Here is a 19,127-nt window from a genome sequence, read left to right on the forward strand (position 1 = left end):
GCGGTGGAGGAGGCGGCAACGGCTGTGCCGATATCGGTATCGAAGGCGCGGCTTCGGTGGATGAAATTTGCGGCAAAGGATCATTTGTCGGTACCAATTGAGGTTGTACAGTATCGACCGTCGGTATCGGTCTATTAGGCGTCGGAGGAGGAACAGATGGCTGAGTAGGGTTCGGCACACTATTTTTAAGAGATTTTTTCTTTCTCTTTTTATTTTGCTCCTCCGAGCTTGTGGCAGTATGTTTTGCCTTTTTAGCTTTCTTTGTTAACTTTTTAGCAATTGAAAGCGTAATGCCTCTCCCTGGCGGGGCCGGCAATTCAGGTTGTTGAGCTTTGGCAAGCAATGGCGATCTTGGAGAGATTTGAACAGGTTCCATGATACAAGATTTTGATGTCGATGGCTTGCCTACTGCCTGTAAGGCCTTGCTCCAAAGTAGAGCTTTAAGTCTGTCTGACCTATGTCACAGTGTTTGTTTAGAAAATGCTTGACAAAAATGGCAGGTATCAATGACGTGGGCCTCACCTAGACACAAAAGGCAGAGGGAGTGCCCGTCGGACGGGAGGAGCTTACTCCCGCAATTTTTGCATTTTCTGAATGGTGCCTTGAGGGCCATGCGCCCTTTCGGGCAGTCGCTTTTCGCGAAGAGAAAAAACAAATAATGAAAATAACGCTAATAAGAATAAATAAGAAATATAAGATTGATAGAAAGAGAAGAGAAGAAAAAAACGCCTCTAACAGTAGTTTTATTTGTATTTCCTACAGAGAATTTCCCAAACGATGTCACCACAATGGCGGTCGAAAGAGAACTGAGGTAATGGGCGGGAACCCCCTCTTTGCGCATGCGCACTCATGGTGTGGGGGAGGGGTTCCCGCCAAAAACGCCTCAGCTATAGAAGTTTTTTCCTGAACGAGACTCCACGCAGGCGCAGAACCCACTGTTGTGTGATGCACAGAGACCTCGAAAAAGAATTCAGGTTACCCTTTCAGTCCTTCCACAGATGGATGACATGAGGTTACTGAACATGAAAAGTCCTTACAGCACTTGCTATCTTTTGTGCCTCAATAAATATCCATCATTTGTTTGTTTTTAGTGCTGTCCTTCCTGCACCTTCACCAGCTGAGGAAATGTTGAAGGAGGTGTAGCTCTGAACAAAAATGAGCACAGAAATAAAGGCAAAAGATCCAAGGACTTGCATTTAGATTTTATTTTTTTTAGAAGAAGGATGAACTAGCATATTTTCATTACTTTATACTTGCTCATATTACATACACGTAATGCCATATATACATCTCTGCAGTGTGATAGCTCTATGTGTCATTGTGTATTTTACATAATGACAAGAAAAATTATGAAGTGGGTATGAAAAGCTATTCAGACGTTTTACTGAGACCAGTGGGGCATTGCTTTACGAAAGGACTGTAGTCTAGAACCAAGGGCTGGCAATTTGAACTATCCAATAATTATTTCTTCCAGGAATAAAGGTGCCATGCTGGTTATATATGGAACATTTTTGTTTACAAAGGCTTGCTTAGCCCAATTCGTACATTAGAGTGGTGATATGGTAGGCATGATTTGGTGTCATACTTTCTGATAGTAAGATCTGTATGGAGGAACTACGTCAGTGGGGAAATGAGGGCATTCCCAGAAGAGGCTTTCATTGTGCCATTGCCTTACTTCACTAATGGGATTTTACAGGGGATCCAGATATTGTCACTTTGTACGCTAAACCCTCCCACATTTTCCCACCACTTTCTCTTACCATAGAAAATATATTAAGGAAAAAAAGACAGAATAGCTGCAGAATACCTTGTAATTGGTAGCGCTTCGATCTAGAAGCACCCTGACATAGTAACTGCCACAATGTTATCCTCCCTGAGAACAGGGAACATTTATATGGGAAGGATTTGCTCTCAGTACATGAGTCCCCAATACAAACATGACTGGAGTGTCATGGAAGTGGATGATGGGGAAGCTTTCATACTGTGAAAACATCTGACTCTGTTTCTGTTTACATGGATAGATGTGGGGTGGGGAGGGTTCTAGGTGCACAAAAGGCTGTACATATAGAATAGTCTCCTTCTCTTGAAGTGAGCATGAAACCTGCATGTATAAGATCTCCATGTGATATAGCTGTTAATTAAGGTTTGCAAGAAGGTAATTTCGTCATGGTACCATATCAGATAGGAAGCAGGTAGCACCACTAAAGTCTCCTACAAGGTATCTTATAAGAAAAGCAAATGTACTTGAGTGGCAATTGGATTGGAAGGTCACATAGCTTAAAACTGCACACATCTTGGTGTTATCCTCAATATTATTTGTAAAGAAACACTGAGATAAATCTCTCTGCATACTAGAACCAATCTTTCAGAGATGCCTCAAACTCCTGCCTTATTCCAAAGGCAACCATTCTTTCAATAAACAGTTTTACTTCTACTTACATAGTCTAAAATATTTGGTGACTACTAGTTTGGCCTTATAAACTACGTAAGCAATGTAATCCACACCAGAAATGCAAGTCCTAGAATTGGTCTTGGAAAAAGTCTCTAGGATCCTGCTCAATTTTATTTGGCTGAACAACAATTATGTCTTTTGGACTCTAGATGGCAAAACACAGAGAGAGAAAAATACATTTCCACAGCATGCTGTTTAAAAAGCCATTAATGCAAATTAATAGATCAGTTTGCCTCAGCCCCAACCCCCGCATCATCTAAGGCCATTTCTACACCTGCCTTTTTTTCAGGGATCATCCCTGTGCATGCAAATGACACACAGGGGATCCCGGGAACAGGCAGGGATGATCCCTCCATTTTCCTGGGATAATCGTTAGGTGTAGAAAGGGCCTAAAATGGCAATATTCCCTCTTTAGATAATACCTCCAAATTTTCATTAACTCTTATCTCTATTTCAAAATTCCCTATAAACCTAAGTAACCATAACTGAACTGGCGAATGGAACACAAGGGCCAATTTGTTTCTTTATTCTACAAATATTTTTTTCCTTCTCACTGAGTAGAAAACTCTTTTTAAAAAAGCAAGCTAACACCTAGCATTTTACTTAATTGTATTTAATTTACTAAACACCGCCACTCATTTTTGGAAAAGCAAAGTCATCCTGCAATAAATATCTACTACTATTGCTGAAATGTCAGCTTTAATTCTCTTGACTTAATGGGTAATTGAAATTGTATATCATCCGCTACAATGGCTTGTAGCTTTCAAAATTATTATTTTCACTGTTTAACCAACCTTCCTCCAAATCTTTAGTTCCCTCTACCTTATTAATATATTGAGGCATCTTCAGCTGTAAGTACTTATCCTTCAAAGAAACATGCATTGCATTTTGATTAATGAAATCTAAAGTAAAGAACTACATTAGTAAAACAAAAATTCTGTAATACAATTGCTTACCGTTTGCTCCAGTGGGCTAATGAATTCAGGAAGTGTTAAATTATGTTGGGAATGATTTCTTCTATGACGGGATATCTGAAAATACATCAATTTACAAGTCAGAAGCTGCTCATATCAATTCAAACAATGCTCAGCATAGAAACGTAGATGGAAAATAACTTGACAGAACATATACAGCTTGCCCTGCAATAAGTGCTATAAATTTGCATGCTAATAAAATGGATTTGCGATCATTAATATTAAACATTTATACAGAGCTTTAGTGTGTTGAGGGTGCTTCTCATACAGTAAGTCAAACAACAATCCTGTAAGGTTGCTCAGTATTGTTTTGAGAAGGGCCTTCCACTCTGGGCCTGATTTACGAGTAGGTCTGGCTAACAGAGTTATTTTTTAAAAGTTTAGTTTTCTGTAGCTTGTTTCCCACCTCTGTCCCCCCTCAGTCCTCCTGCCAGCACCTAGCATGTATCCCAGGCACCTTTGTGGTAGAACCCCTTGTTTTTTCAGTCCCAACGTCAGCACATTTCTAGAATTGGTCCACTGGGCTTGCCAGCAACTGAGGGAAACACCCCCTACCACACCCCCGGTATCAGACCACTAAATGGAATTCATTTTCAGAGACCTTATAAATACAATAATGTGTTCACAATTAAAAAAAAACACCCATCTTTTTGGGGGGTCTTGGGAAAATGCAGTATGCCACGCTTGTCAATGTCCTTATCAATTTCATCCTGCCCTTCAGTACTTCCCATGCATGCAAACACCTTTATTATTATTATTTTTTAAAAAGGCTGCTTCAGCTATTCCTGAAGTAAGTACACCCACCCCAAAAGGTCCTTCTCCTGCAGCTGCTCACTGCCATAGGTTCTCCTGATGTCCCCCAACCTTCATGCTTGTTGTTTCCCTCCATTGATCTCTTTTTGTCAGCTGTCAGATATACATGTGGAATACAGAGCAGTGAGGTGGATTGGTAAACACACACCAATTTCAAAGCAGAGAAATGACAGGGATTGATGCGAAGCTACAAGAAACTGTTAAAGATACAGGAGCTCTGTCGTCCTTTTCATATGGTCACCCTATCCTTAACATTTTACTTAGGCAACCAAAATAAATGACTATCGTTTGATAGATTTTAAATGTGCTTTATATTTTTTATAGGAGAACATAATTTGCTATCTGAGACTGAAACAAATACAGAAATTTCTTATCTTAATCCCAAACAGAAATAATCAGTACATTTTGACTGATTTTTAACTACTTTTCCTGTCTTCTCCCATAGTAAAGCACAGTTAACAAGAAGCCATAATATATGCTGTTTATATGTAAATATCGGACTCTACAAAATGTTCATAATTAATCCAGAGGGCCTCCCTCAAAATATACTTTAAAATATTATGATCCCATATTTTACGGCACATGCTGCTTTCATGTTTATTTGTAAGCACTAACATTTTAAGCCCTGAAACCTACATCTTAGAAAGTGCTCTTCTCTCCCAGTGATAGCTAATGAGCTTAATGAATTACCCATTCCAAATTTAATACTGTTTCGCAGAGAAAACAGAGGAAACAGTCTCTGTGATTCAAAAGTTTTGCTGACCTATTTATGAGGAATATCACTTAACAATTTCATTAGGAATGAGTAACAGCTGGTGACATGGCTGTGTCCTAAAGTGTTTTTCTCTCTTAATATTCTGCATCTTAAGCAATCGAGCCTTCATAAGAAATACTTTCGTTAGAGGCAGTCCCTCCTTTGGGGAGAAAAAAATGTCAGACCACATTTTCTGTATTTTGCAATCTTGTTTTCAGGAGTGTCATGATCCTGTTTTATTAGCAAGTAGGGTAAACAAGAATGATTTGCTGATGCTGCTAGGAGAACTTCTAAGATTTCAGACTTCCCGTTTAGATTTTGGATAGAACTTTAGTATTAATGCAAGCAGAGGCATGTGTGTAAATTCAAAATAAATTAGTTCCATTTATCTTTTTCTTCCCATATCTTTTAATGTTCTACAGATCTGGCACTCATTTTCATACTACAACATCTGTATCTAAACTATTCAGGACTACATCATTTATATTCTCACTTAAAGATTTGCACTATATATATACATGTCTCCTTATTTATTTATTTATTTATTTATTACATTTCTATACCGCCCAATAGCCGGAGCTCTCTGGGAGGTTCCTTACATGGAGACTAACAGTATCATCCGATGGGGGGAATCGCGGTTAAGATAGCTTAGCAAAATATGGTAAGATATTACTTCATCTCTTCAGAATTACAGAAAATGACCCTCCATCATTCTTTGGAGTTGATAAATGATTTATTTTATTTATTATTTATTTATTTATTTATTTATTACATTTCTATACCGCCCAATAGCCGGAGCTCTCTGGGCGGTTCACAAAAATTAAAACCATTCAAAGTATAAAACAACAGTATAAAACCATAATATAAAATACAATATAAAGAGAATAGATAGGGAGCAATAAAGCCAAAGTGTAGAATGTTCTTCTAAGTCAACAACATGCAGAGGGATGTATTGTGTCTCCCTGATTTCAAGAGGAACCCAGTAGGACTTAAATGTGCTTATTTTAGCTTGATCATGCTCTTAGCAGGAACAGCATACAGCTAAGACACATTTTCCACGCATCATCATATGTGGAAAAAATACTGAGGAAGCAAACCAAAGTCAGTGAAAACTATATGCAAGCCATCATAAATGAAAAGAAATATTACTCCAGATCATCAGTATTGCCTGTAGAAAAGTAGAAATTATGAAGATATTACTTTTAGAACAGCCAAACTATGTACCATTAGAATCTTATCAAACCAATTTATTAATAGCACATGACACACTTCGTATGTCAGAAGCTGGGGAAAACTGGGTAAGCAGTACATACACCAACCTGTTTTCAAGCAATCCTTGTAATGTGAAAAGGCAATTTACAAATCACTTTGCAGAGGAGATGTGGAAATTCTCTTTCACATGTTACAAGAGGTGGCAGAAAGTGAAGCCACAAATACATGCAGGTCCATTCTTCAATTTTATGACATGCAAAGTCAGTGTATAACTTGCAACTAGTACTTCATGGAGTGGAAACCCTTGTGCAGTGGTCCAATATACTGTATACAAACAAGTACACTTTCCCAGTGGCATCTTCTGTGCACACCATGAATTATTGGGATAAAGTGGGGATATAATTTTCATTAAAAATAGGGTTTTAGTATATAAGACTGGCCAACCCATAAAGAAGATGAAGACATATTGAGCACATTAAATGCTCTAGAAACATCTAATGCTGTAGCACTGCTGAAGCAAAGTCAGTGTTTCAGTGTGTTCAGTTATTTTCAGCAAGAGCAGAAAACAAGGTGTTCTTTTTCTTGATGGCTTCTTCCCATGGTTGAAATGCTCCTTACATGGAGACTAACAGTGTCATCAGTTGGGGGGGGGGGAAATCGCGGTTTTCTACTGTTGCTTCTCTGCTCCTATCCCACAATACTTCCTCTTTCTTCCTGGAAAAGAAAGAGGAAGTAAACAAAGACCACGTGCCCCATCCAGCACACAGCAGGAAATGGTGGCACATTTCATTTTTAAAAAATCGTATTAAAAGGGGTCCATTTTGTGACAGAAAGAAGGCAAGAAGGAGCGGGAGGTGCACAGGGGGCAGACAATGTCATCTAAAGCTTGTGTGAAAAACCATGAGTGGGCAGTAGCGAGCATATTAGCGTATGAGTATTAGTGACACTAAGTACTCATGCATAATTTCCTATGTTTGCAAATAAAACAAAGAAGCAAGATTGTTAAGAATATGCATTTAATATTTTTAAGGTTGCCTTCTACTTTCTGTATCACAGTAACAATAATAATCTTGTCACAACGCCCTCCATCGCATTTTTGTAAGGGCTGGGTGGGTGGGGTGAGGAGGAATGCAAGAGACTTCCTCTAATGTTTGTCATGAGAATGAATAGAGATTAGGCACGTATCACTGAAGGAAAAGTACACCACATATTTATATCAGCCTATCATCTGTACTTATGTAGTAAACCCAATTTACCTCATGTATGGATGGTGTGCACACTAGACAAAAAAACACAAAAAAACACCATAGGCTAACAACCTTTTCCAGCATATGAGTGCTTAGGACGAGGCGTACCAACAGTTGTGCCAGGGCAATGTCACCCCAAAAAACGGAATCACAGCCATGTTAACAGCAATGTTGCGCTATTAACATTACAAGCAACAATACTAGTGCAATATTTTAATATGGGGGCATAAGAGCTCCAGCCTGGAGCCCTCCATATGTGATGACTACAACTCCCATCATCCCCAGCAAGCATACCATGCCATCTAGGGGTGGTGATAGTAGTATTCCATGAATATGGAGGGCTCCAGGTTGGCGAAGCTGAGCTACTGCATTCACAAACCACAACTTGTTATTCACGAACAGCATTTCTCCTACTTTCTGCCACACATCCCAATAAACTCAGTATTTTCTACTATGTCTCCTTCACGTATTAAGAAAGGCAGAGAAACCTTCAGAAGATTCCTTTTTTGGGAAAGCTAGCTCATCAGCAGTTTTCTGATTTCAAGAACATTCTTCAGTCAGCAGCGATGTCACCTGGAGCATTAAAAAGTCCACTCACTAACCGCTTGCAAGTCTGTGGGCAAATCTGATTTTGTTAAATTCAACCTCAGCAACTTTTTCTCCCTCCCTGTAGTTAGCTAAAGGGTATCTCAATATTGCTAGAGCTCCTCTAGCAACCATGAAGTCATTGTCAGTTTCTGCAAAGGCAGAGCATGTGCAAAAATATGCCTGTTATCCTGATCTAAAGCAAGGATTGACAATGAAATCTTATGTTGAACAATAAAACGTTGAAAAGTTTTTTTTAAAAAAGCATGTCATTTAGGGTCGCCAAGATACAGAACACGAATGTAAGAAGTTTTCAAATTCCAAGAATGAAGTCCAATATATCAGGGATATTGGACTGTACAATGCACATGGTTGTGGCTTCCAGTGAGAAATAGGGATACCACAATGTCTCTAAACTGAACAAGGAAAAAGGAGTTGCTTCCCTCTTGGTTTGAACCAGTTGTTTGAGCCATGCATCGCTGAACAAAGAAGCTCTACCCTGCTCTTACTTTCTGAGTACTATATCTCACACTCCTTCGTTAGAATCTGACAAACGTCAGATGAGAAAAACAGATCTGTATTACATTCTCCCTCTTTACGTCTCCTTTTAAGTACACTGCCCTCTGTACACAGTTCATATCCCTAGAGTGTGTAAGAATAATGATAATGGCTTTGCTCGCCTTGACCCTTGGTTCAGTTATAAATCAAAATCTTATAGACCTTTTAAAAGAGTAAGAGAGTCTTCCTTCATGCTCACGCCTATGTAGGTGCTTTAGGTGATTTTTCAGATATCAAGTCAATTTATTATAATGGGAGGCACCCAGTATATTCACAACTTAATCTGGATAATGAGTAGTATAATGCTGGATATAAAATAGAATCAATAGATATTATGCAAGTACTTCCTCCAGGGTCCTGATTCAGAGATAGTCCTGCGCCACAAGCATTTCATGCAACTAGTACTTCATGGAGTTGAAACCCTTGTGCAGTGGTCCAATATACAGTATACAGACACATACACTTTCCCAGTGGCATCTCCTGTGTACTTCACACCATGAATTATTGGGATAAGGTGGGGGATATAATTTTCATTAAAAATAGGGTTTTGGTATATAAGATTGGCCAACTCATAAAGAAGATGAAAAGATATTAAGTACATTAAATGCTTTAGAAACATCTAACGCTGTACCACTGCTGAAGCAAACTAGGGCCCTTTCTACACCTAAGGGTTATCCCAGGAAAATGGAGGGGTCATCCCTGCCTGCTCCCAGGATCCCCTGTGTGGCATTTGGATGCACAGGAATGATCCCAGGATGATCCTGGGATATAGGGCTGGTGTAGACATGCCCCAGATTTGGACCTGCTCAGTGACTAGAAGGGAGGCTCCTTGTAAATTGCTCTGACCTTTTTAAAAGAAAAGGAGGCCATAAACATCATGACTTAATACCAATACATAATTAGCTTATGAAATTAATTTCTACAAGATGCAGTGATGGCCAATAGCTTAGATGGCTTTAAAAGAAGATTAGACTAATTCATGGAGCATAAGCCTATCAACTGCTATTAGTCATGATTGTTGTACAGAAGCTCTACGTTTACCTGTTCTGAATGCCACTTAACACTCATTTGTGGGGGGTGGGGCAGCAGTGTTTGGGGTTACTGCTTTCATCTCATGCTTGTGGGCTTCCTGGAGGCATCTGGTTGGCCACTTTGAGCAGGACTATGGACTAGATGGGCATTTGGTTTGTTCAAGTAAGGACTGCCATGTTCTTATCCTATTATATTTGACCCTAAGATTTGGGATGACTGAAATTATTATCACCGTCTGTGTTCTTATTACCTAACAATGAGTTGAATCATTCTGCTGATTGAAGCAGTTCCATCAACAGAGGGGGGCAATCCCCACTTCCATGCACGTGCTCTAAAAATCTGCTCTGAAGAGTGGGAAAAACCTCCAGAGCAGATTTTTGGGTGGTGAAGAGGGCTGCAGGAGGGTAATAAAGAGTTCTGTCATGTTAGCAGACTTCTGGCAGAGCAACATTGGTTTCAACTCTATATTAGTTCCAGTTATCAAATTAAATCAAAGATGTAATGTCCATAGACCAGCATAAACTAAAACTAAAAAATTATAACACTAAATCAACATTTCTCCCATCAGCATTTTTCTAAAAATCACAAAACCTCCCTGATATCTTTGATTTACAGAAATAAAAAATGCAGAATTTACTCATTCAAAGGTTTCCTTGATTCTGACAATAATTCTAATGTGATCTCTGCATAAAATGGAAAGTATAACAAGACATGTGTCCAATTCAGCCTCTCCAGCCCAAGGACATACACGTGCAGCAAAAGGAATACCCTGAAATTGCCCTTGCAGCAGTGCAGAAGGTAAAACACTGAACTTAGCTAATATTAGAAAGAAACATTTAGGAAGATTTAACACTTCTAATATCTTGCCACTTTAATCTCATAATTAGGATTTACACCCACAAGTAACAGGGAACAGGTTATATTTGCTAGAGACCACATATTTTGGAGGTCCAGACCCTAATTGTCTGAGACAGTAAATATTTAACCTCACTAGCCCACATTATCAAAACTCAGGGGAGTTCCTATTATACATCATTGTTATTCTTGTGTCTGCCCTTACTCTCTTTGGCTTCAAGAAATGTATCTGAAGTTGGTCTCCCACACAAGTTGTCACAGGGGAGCTTTCATGTCACTACTATGAATAGATTGCAATATTATGAGCTCTTTATGCAATGTGGACGATTCACGTGGCAAATTGCTATACATGTTACAGCGACCCATTACATAAACAATACAGACAGTGCTGCAAATGGGTTCTCTATTGCAATCATAATGTGTAGACCAGTACTCGGGACTTTCAATTATCCATACATTAATAGCACTTAATATAGTTCTTATTAAATGATTTTATATTGCTCATGCATTTAATCCCAACTTCATTTCGCGACCTGAACGATGAACTTTTTTATTGTCTCAAATAAAAATGCCATGCCATTTTATGCCGCCAAATACCCTATTTTTGAGCAAGGTGCTCGAGATAGGGATGGCAATTCAACTGCAGGCATTTGGGATGAAACTGATTATCTTACCATGCCAGTCTGGGTTCACACCTGATTTTAGAACATAATTAGCCTTTTTCACTCTGGGATGAACTTTTTCAAGAGAGGGAGAATGGGAATCTGATCTTTTATTATTTATTATTATTATTATTTATTTATATAGCACCATCAGTGTACATGGTGCTGTACAGATAACACAGTAAATAGCAAGACCCTGCCGCATAGGCTTACAATCTAATAAGTTGTAGTAAACAATAAAGAGGGAAGGAGAATGCAAACAGGCACAGGGAAGTGTAAACAGGCACCGGGTAGGGTGAAGCTAACAGTATAGAGTCAGAACAAACTCAATATTTGAAGGCTATAGGGAAAAGAAAAGTTTTTAGCTGAGTTTTAAAAGCAGTGGTTGAGTTTGTAGTTCTCAAGTGTTCTGGAAGAGCGTTCCAGGCGTAAGGGGCAGCAGAAGAAAAAGGACGAAGCCGAGTAAGGGAAGTGGAGGTCCTTGGGCAGGCAAGAAGCATGGCATCAGAGGAGCGGAGAGCACGAGCGGGGCTTTTGAAACAATTTGACCACAGTATCCTCCTGGACCATGTCCATGAGCTGTAAGATTGGGGCACCATCTTCTGGAGATACTTACTGATGGGGTTGATTCCAAAGAATAACATTGGGTGACTGTGCCACACCCCTGGCAAATGAACCATGGTGGGGGGAAAGGACAGGGTACAATTTTGTCCCCAATGTTGTTTAACATCTATATGAAGTCATTGGAAGTGGCCATTAGGAAATTTGGGGCAAAGTGTCATCAGCAAGCTGACAACACCCAGCTCTATTTCTCTGTAACATCTGACTCAAACACAAATCCACCACTTGCTGGATTAAGAACTCCAGGTATAAATCAATACACATCTATAGTATTCACATTCTCATACTATTAACCACATGTTAATTATAACAGTTAATACCTTGCTGGTTGCATGCAACCAGAACTATTTTGGGCCCTAAATAATTTCTGGATAATAGTAATCCCTCCCCCTGCCCTGTCCAGTGTATAACAATGCATTTAAAATGACACTCCCAGGAAAATAAGACATGCCTCAATCAGAAGTGAAATTCAGTTCTGCTGGAATGTTGCTGATAAAAGTTTTTGCTCTTCTGGGAGCTGAAGAGTTAAAAAGGATGTTGCAAACTGCCAGCTAATATCTACTCAGAGATGCCCTTGTGTAAGTGGTATTTTTAATACTCTTTGCTCTATATTTATTCCCCTCTAGCGGATGCTTCATTAGTGCTTCTTTTTATCTTGCCTGCCTAATTCATTCTCCCAGATTTAAACAAGCCAAAAGCTCACCTTATGCTACTGCAGAAGCAATTTTTATTTTTTGAAGGTTAATCCAACTCAGCAGGATTTAGGGATGGCACTTTTCCTTGGTCGTAGGCATGTTGGCTCAGGCCAGACAGCTGTTTGGACACTCTCCATTGGGAATCTTGCCCTCAACACCCACAGTTGATGCACATACATGGTCTACTGGCTGCCTACTTCCATGCCCATCTGTTCAGGTGGCATGCTGCCCACTCACAAGTTCGCTGGAACCTTGCCCTTAGTGTGTAGGTGCCAGGCAATGATGGGTTTAGATGGGTAGCCTGAAAAATATTGTAAGTGATCACTTTTTCTCCTGCAGGAAGTCCTTCCCCTATGCTAACAGTGATGCTACGTTGCAATCAATCAAATGTATGGACACTTAACATGCTAAACAAAGATTGTGATTTATGATTTAAGGTGTTTATATTCCATCTTTTTGTTGTAAAAAACACACACCAAAAAACCTCTAAGGCGGCACACATTTTTTTAAAAAACAAACACTGAATCTAATACAATGATAGGGCAATTGAAAGGGGAATACTTCACAAAGATGACTGCCTGAAAATAAGGCAGAGGGAGCTAAAAGTGCTAGCATGGAAATCGGTCTGTAATTTAAATTACTATCATGCATGTGCAGCTGCAGCCAGCCTCTGTACAGCACAAAAACACTCGTAAGTCAAAGTTATGGCATCAATAAACAAAGTGATTAGCAGAAGAGGCTTATTCGCAGAGCACACATTTTAAATTAACTCCCTATCCAAGTATTGATAAGTATTGATAAATAAGAAATAACAAAATGAAGTGCCTCACTCAAGTAAATAATTAAAGATGGTTGCGATGTTTCTAAAGCAGGATGAGAACCGAGGATTTTTGTCTTTTCAGTTTAAACAGAAGAAGAACTGATTGTGAAGGTCATGATGGGATTTAGGCTCAGCGCAGGACTTATTTCAGGGAGGGGCTCCGGAGTGGGGCATACTTTTATTTTATTATTGCTCAGAGATCAGCTGAGACCTACGTTTTCTGTTTTGATATATTTCTTTTTATTATAATTTTAAGGTCTAAAGTTCCTTAAAGTACTTCTGAGGACAATATAACAAATGAAAAAAAAATAGGCTACAAGTAAAATACCGACAACAAAAACAAAACAAACCCCCAACCTGGGGAATAACCATTTCTCTATTTCTTCATAAGACATAGGACAGATAATGGGGGCGGGGGATAGCCAATAAATTAAGAAAGCTGGAAAGCACACTAGGTAGTCATTTCAGTTCAAATGTGTTGATATTGTCTAGTATCCTGATATTTCTACAGAGACATTCTTGTTCGGTGACAATATTACATTTGTTTTAGTTTTTGTTCTGATTATGTACGACTGAAGGAGAATGTGCAGGTTCATTTTGCCTCCTCAGTGGCTGCAGCTGTAATGAATGAACGAATGCCTCACGATTGCTTGACAAGCACCTTTTGATTGCAGCCCTCAACATAGGAGTAGTCTAAATAGGTTAGAAACCAAGATATATTTGCACCAGTTTTTCCCAGGGACAGCTGGTGCAGTCCTCATCATATTCAAGACAGCATTCCTGATTATGGCTGTTGTGGCTTTGTTGACAGGAAATGAATATCTCATTAAAGAGGTACTTCTAGGGTGACCATATGAAAAGGAGGACAGGGCTCCTGTATCTTTAACAGTTGCATAGAAAAGGGAATTTCAGCAGGTGGCATTTGTATGCATGCAGCACCTAGAGAAATTCCCTCTTCTATACAACTGTTAAAGATACAGGAGCTTTGTCCTCTTTTTCATATGGTCACCTTAGGTTCTTCTACAAAGTTCTCTGTGCTTTCTGGACAGAAAACATTCTGGAAAGATTAACCATAAAAAAGAGTTTATCTCTGGAAAGCATGTGCTAGGATAGGATGACTACCTGCAAACAGATCTGCTCACAGGTAGGAATGGATGAGAATTTTGATTAGTTTTATTGTTAAGAACTTACCCAAAATTGGCAAATTTCTTCATAAATGGGGCAGAAATAACTTGATATATATATATTTTCTAAGTCTGATGTGGGAGAAACCAAAACTGACAGATTCATCCATCAGGATCGGGGCCTGAATGCTTAGATTTTAACAAGCCTGGATTTTAATCCCTAGGAATTCAGCCATGTTAGTGGTGCTGAATTAAGTTTTCCACCTCTTTTTTCTGATAGGCTTCTCATCTTTAAGAGTTGTGTAGCAGGCAACTACAACATGGCTGTCTCCATGCTGAGAATACTTGTCCTTTTGAATTTGGCCAGTGCAGAAGGTGGAAAATTTGTTGTGGTTTGGAGTTTTTTATAAGCACTTACCAAATGACAAATTTCTTTATATGCTGGATATAAATGACTTGTGATTTATTTATTTTTACAAAAAAAATTGGATGCAGGAGAAAGCAAAACAGAGTCATCCATCCTTTCTCACAGGTAGGCACCACAGCTTTCTGCCTCAAGTAGGCAAGCTGGCTACGACCTTCCATGCTACACAATCTGCTCAAGAAACAGGTTCCAACTGGAATCCTTTCTCCTAAGCAGATCTTCAGAAGTGAAATATAGTCTAATTGGTTTCTCTTTGGGGTAAGGAATAAGGAGACACTTTCCCTACAAGTGAAATTGCCTAGCCTAGAAGATTGCCACTTGTGAGAACCTGTTCAAGTGGAAGGCTTCCAACCTGCCATTTTAAGTGCCAGGCTAGAGTCCTAATCACTAGATTATTTACTCATAAGTAAGTGCTGAAGTCTGCCACTTGCAAGTTATTCTCATTCTTGTTATGCATATAGACTGCAAATATAAAGGGTAGCTCAGTAGCTTACTGGGATACCTAGGAACAAAGCCTTCAATTAGTTTTGCATGTTGAAAAACAATACTACAATAATGAGAAACTCCGATAACCATACATGTTTCAATAAACAGTCCCTATATGATTCTGACTGTGGCATACATGTTATGAAGCAGGTGTGACGTTATTATTATTAGTTCCAAGTGCACATGTCAATGGGATTCCCAGCATTATAACCACACTCCTTACTGTGCAAATGTATGTCACTTATAATAGTAATTGAAATTAAATATGGTTGTAAAACAGCATGTTAACTTCCCTTTTAAACCTGACACTCTGCCTTTAAGTGTATTAGATGAGCTCTGTGGTTTGTATTTTTGAAGGCGATACCCTCTGTTTTTTAGACTATAAGAAAACAATCTGGCTGCAAGAACACCAAAGGCACATGTCCTTTGGCCTTTGGCTTTGCTATGTGATTGAGCATCCAGATTCTTTAAAACCATCCACCCCTATTGAGCATTATTCACTTATATATCACAGTCTACATCCCATTCTCTCTTCCAACATGATGAGCAACAAGAGGCTTCAGCTGCCGTGTCATTTCAGTTTTTACACGTCTTCTCCTTTTATGCGTGCTCTACATCTCAGCTGATGCCTCGTCTCCCCCACTCTACTGCCATAGGCTACAAGTCCAGAACAAAGCTGAATCTCAGGGTCACCGAGAACGAAGCACATGAAGAAAATCAATGGTCACATAAGCACTGCTGTGAAAGCTCACTTTTGGTGGCTTTTGTAATGGTTCCTGAAGTTAGCAAGAATTAAAAGAGGAAGGATGAAATATGTACTATTGTAAACACTATAGGTGAGGTGGAACAGGGGAGAACTGAACAGCTAAAACTTTAAACAATCCACTACTGAGTGCATCTTTACCTAATCAGAAACAAAAACAGATAGCTTTGCTGGTCAGTGAGAAAAATATCCAAAATCCATAGACCTTCATACCTCCATTAGGACCAACCAAAATTGCACAAAAGTAGGCAAGCTTTTGATAAGATTTCAACAAATCTTGAACACTTTGGTGAAATTCTGATTGGTCCTAATAAAGGTATTGCATATCTTTGGATTGTGGAATTATTATTATTATTATTAGTAGTAGTATTTACCTATTAAGACATCTAAACATCACCAAGGAAAATACATGTTTGTGGGGCAGAGAAATGCAGAGAGAGCCAGTGTAGTGTAGTGGCTAGAGTGTTGAACTGGGAGTCGGGAGATCTGGGTTCTAGTCCCCACTCAGCCATGGAAACCCACTGGGTGACTTTGGGCCAGTCACAAACTCTCAGCCCAACCTACCTCATAGGGTTGTTGTGAGGATAAAATGGAGAGGAAGAGGAGGATTATGTATGCCACCTTGGGTTCTTTGGAAGAAAAAAGGTGGGATAGAAATGTAATAAGTAATCATTCTTCTGTCTATTGCTTGGAATCTTGTTCATATGTAGGCATATGCCACAAAACAGGGAAATTAAATAAAACTTCTTTTTCTTCTTTTTTGTTTTGTTACGTCTACTCAGCAGTGAATCCTCTTAGATTCTCATAGGGGTTCATCAGATGAGCACTTTATCGCATGTTCACTAATGCCCACTCCTGGATTTTAGGCTGTCCTTTAGATGATGATGCTGTCTGCCTCCCGCTTGCCTCCCACTCCTTCTTGCCTTCTTTCTATCACAAAATAGACCCCCCCATTTGACTTTTTTTGGGGGGGGGAACGGAATGTACCACTATTTCCTGCTGTGTGCAGGTAAAACGGCACAATAAAAATGCCCCGAATGGGCTATGTGGTCTTTGTTTACTTCCTCTTTCTTCTCCAAGTAGAAAGAGGAAGCATTGTGGGACAGGAGCAGGAGCAAAGAAGCAATGGTAGGGAACTGTGATTCTGCCCCCCTGGTCTGATGACGCTAATAATCTTTGTATACAGTACCTTTTAAAAGAATCACACACACACACACACACACACACACACACACACACACACACACACACACACACCATAACATGTTAGTTTATCCCTTGTAGTTGCTATCTGTCCCTACATTTTTCTAGTGATATGCTACAGATACCCTCAGTCAGTTCTTACCTCCTGTAGGGAATTTCAATATGTGCAGCTTTTCGTATATAGGAGACCAAATCTGCATTTGATTAAATTCCCTCTTCTGCATCAGTATTAAATGGCTCAGAAGCCTGGTTTTTGCCTCTTTTTACACCAACTAGTCAATGAGCTCTAACTGCTATATAGAAGCACCCTTGCAAGTAGCTCCAGTTAAATTTGCAGTTTCGTCTTGGTATAACAGCAGTGCAACCAAGGGATAAAATGCAATGTGTCTGCTACCCCTAGCTTCTTTGGAAAATATCATGACATCATTTAGTCAGGAAGCTATCAGTTTTTGAAATCTGATCTCAGGCATAGAATCCATGTGGCTAAATTCATTTTCTGTAAATTTTAAGTTAACACACATAGCCCTGTCTACTTTGGGGTATTTCTTTAAAGTGTTTATAAATTGAAAGGAAGCACATACCATTAAATATTGAAGTGTCCTGTTATATCTAGCAACATTAACCTTGCCCCTTTACGATCTACTGAGTATACTTCAGAAGATGCTTCTGCTCCATTTCTGTTGTGTTGCATGGTTTACCTAACCTGTTTAAATAAATGAATGTAAAAGTACTGATCTTGCATTCTGAAAATGTGACCTCATGACATTTTTGCACATGACACTAAAATACTTTTGACCTTGTTTTGTGCTATTTTGTGAGCATGGGTGAATGTTAAGACAGGACAGATCCATTTCAAAATCAAATGTACATTCACACCAATATAAATTGTACATTCTTATTAGAGACACAACAAAGGATCATTGTTGTCTTGTGTAAAAATACCCATGAAGCCTAATCATATCTATATCTACTAAGAAACTCCACTAAAATCTATGGGGTTTACTCATACTGTACATAGTAGGGGTGTGCACAGACCCCCCGCTCCGCCCCGCAGATCAGCCCACTCCGCTCTGCGCCGCTCCGCCCATACTCCGCTCCTCTTCGCAGCAGAGCTCCGGCTCCGAATCGGAGCTCCGCAGTGGAGGGGAGTGGCGCCAGGTAAGGCCGGGAGAGGAGGGGGGGTTACTGGGCCCTGTCGCTGTCGCCGCCCATGCGGCGACGGCGGCAGAGCCCGGTAAGGGACCAAGGGAGAGGGGGGCCTTACCTGCCTCCGTCCGCGGTCCGTCGGCTTCTTCAATTGAGCCCGCAGTTCAATTGAAGAAGCCGACGGACCGTGGATGGACGCAGGTAAGGGAGAGGAGGGGGGTTTACCGGGCCCTGCCGCTGTTGCTGCATGGGCGACAGTGATAGCGGCAGGGCCCGGTAAACCCCACTTACCTTTCCGGCGGAGCTCTGGATCGAGGCGAAGGATCCACCTTCACCTCGATCCTCTTCGCCACGCTCCGCCGGCCCCCCAATCCTCTTTGCCTCCACCTTAAGGGCAGGCGAAGCCCCCCGCTCCGCTTCTAATTCGCCGGTCCGATTAGAAGTGGAGCACATCCCTAGTACATAGCCTTGCTCTCTGAGAAGGGTGGATGATGTTTCATGACTGACACAAGGTTTCCCAAAATCACAAGTTCCCCTCAGATCCCTGAAAATCAAGCAGAATTCTATGGGCAGAACTTCCCCTCCCCCCCAGCCTCCATATTTTAACAAGACCTTTGACCCTCTATGTAGGATTGGGAGGGGGGGCTGGAGGACCTGACAGAATGAGTAGGGATGTCCACTTCTGCCACCTCTGTGGCACA

General features: G+C 40.1%; 1 protein-coding gene across 2 annotated transcripts in view; it reads right to left on the reverse strand.

Annotated features, from left to right (window-relative positions):
* Positions 1 to 19,127, reverse strand: part of ARHGAP15 (Rho GTPase activating protein 15) — a 487,468-nt gene that overhangs the window by 434,682 nt on the left and 33,659 nt on the right. For both annotated transcript variants that reach the window (XM_063116582.1, XM_063116583.1), the window contains exon 3: positions 3,409 to 3,483. In XM_063116582.1, coding sequence (XP_062972652.1) covers positions 3,409 to 3,483 — 75 coding nt within the window. The remainder of the gene's footprint in view (positions 1 to 3,408; positions 3,484 to 19,127) is intronic.

Source organism: Elgaria multicarinata, chromosome 2 (genome assembly GCF_023053635.1).
Source record: "Elgaria multicarinata webbii isolate HBS135686 ecotype San Diego chromosome 2, rElgMul1.1.pri, whole genome shotgun sequence".
Classification (NCBI taxonomy): domain Eukaryota; kingdom Metazoa; phylum Chordata; class Lepidosauria; order Squamata; family Anguidae; genus Elgaria; species Elgaria multicarinata.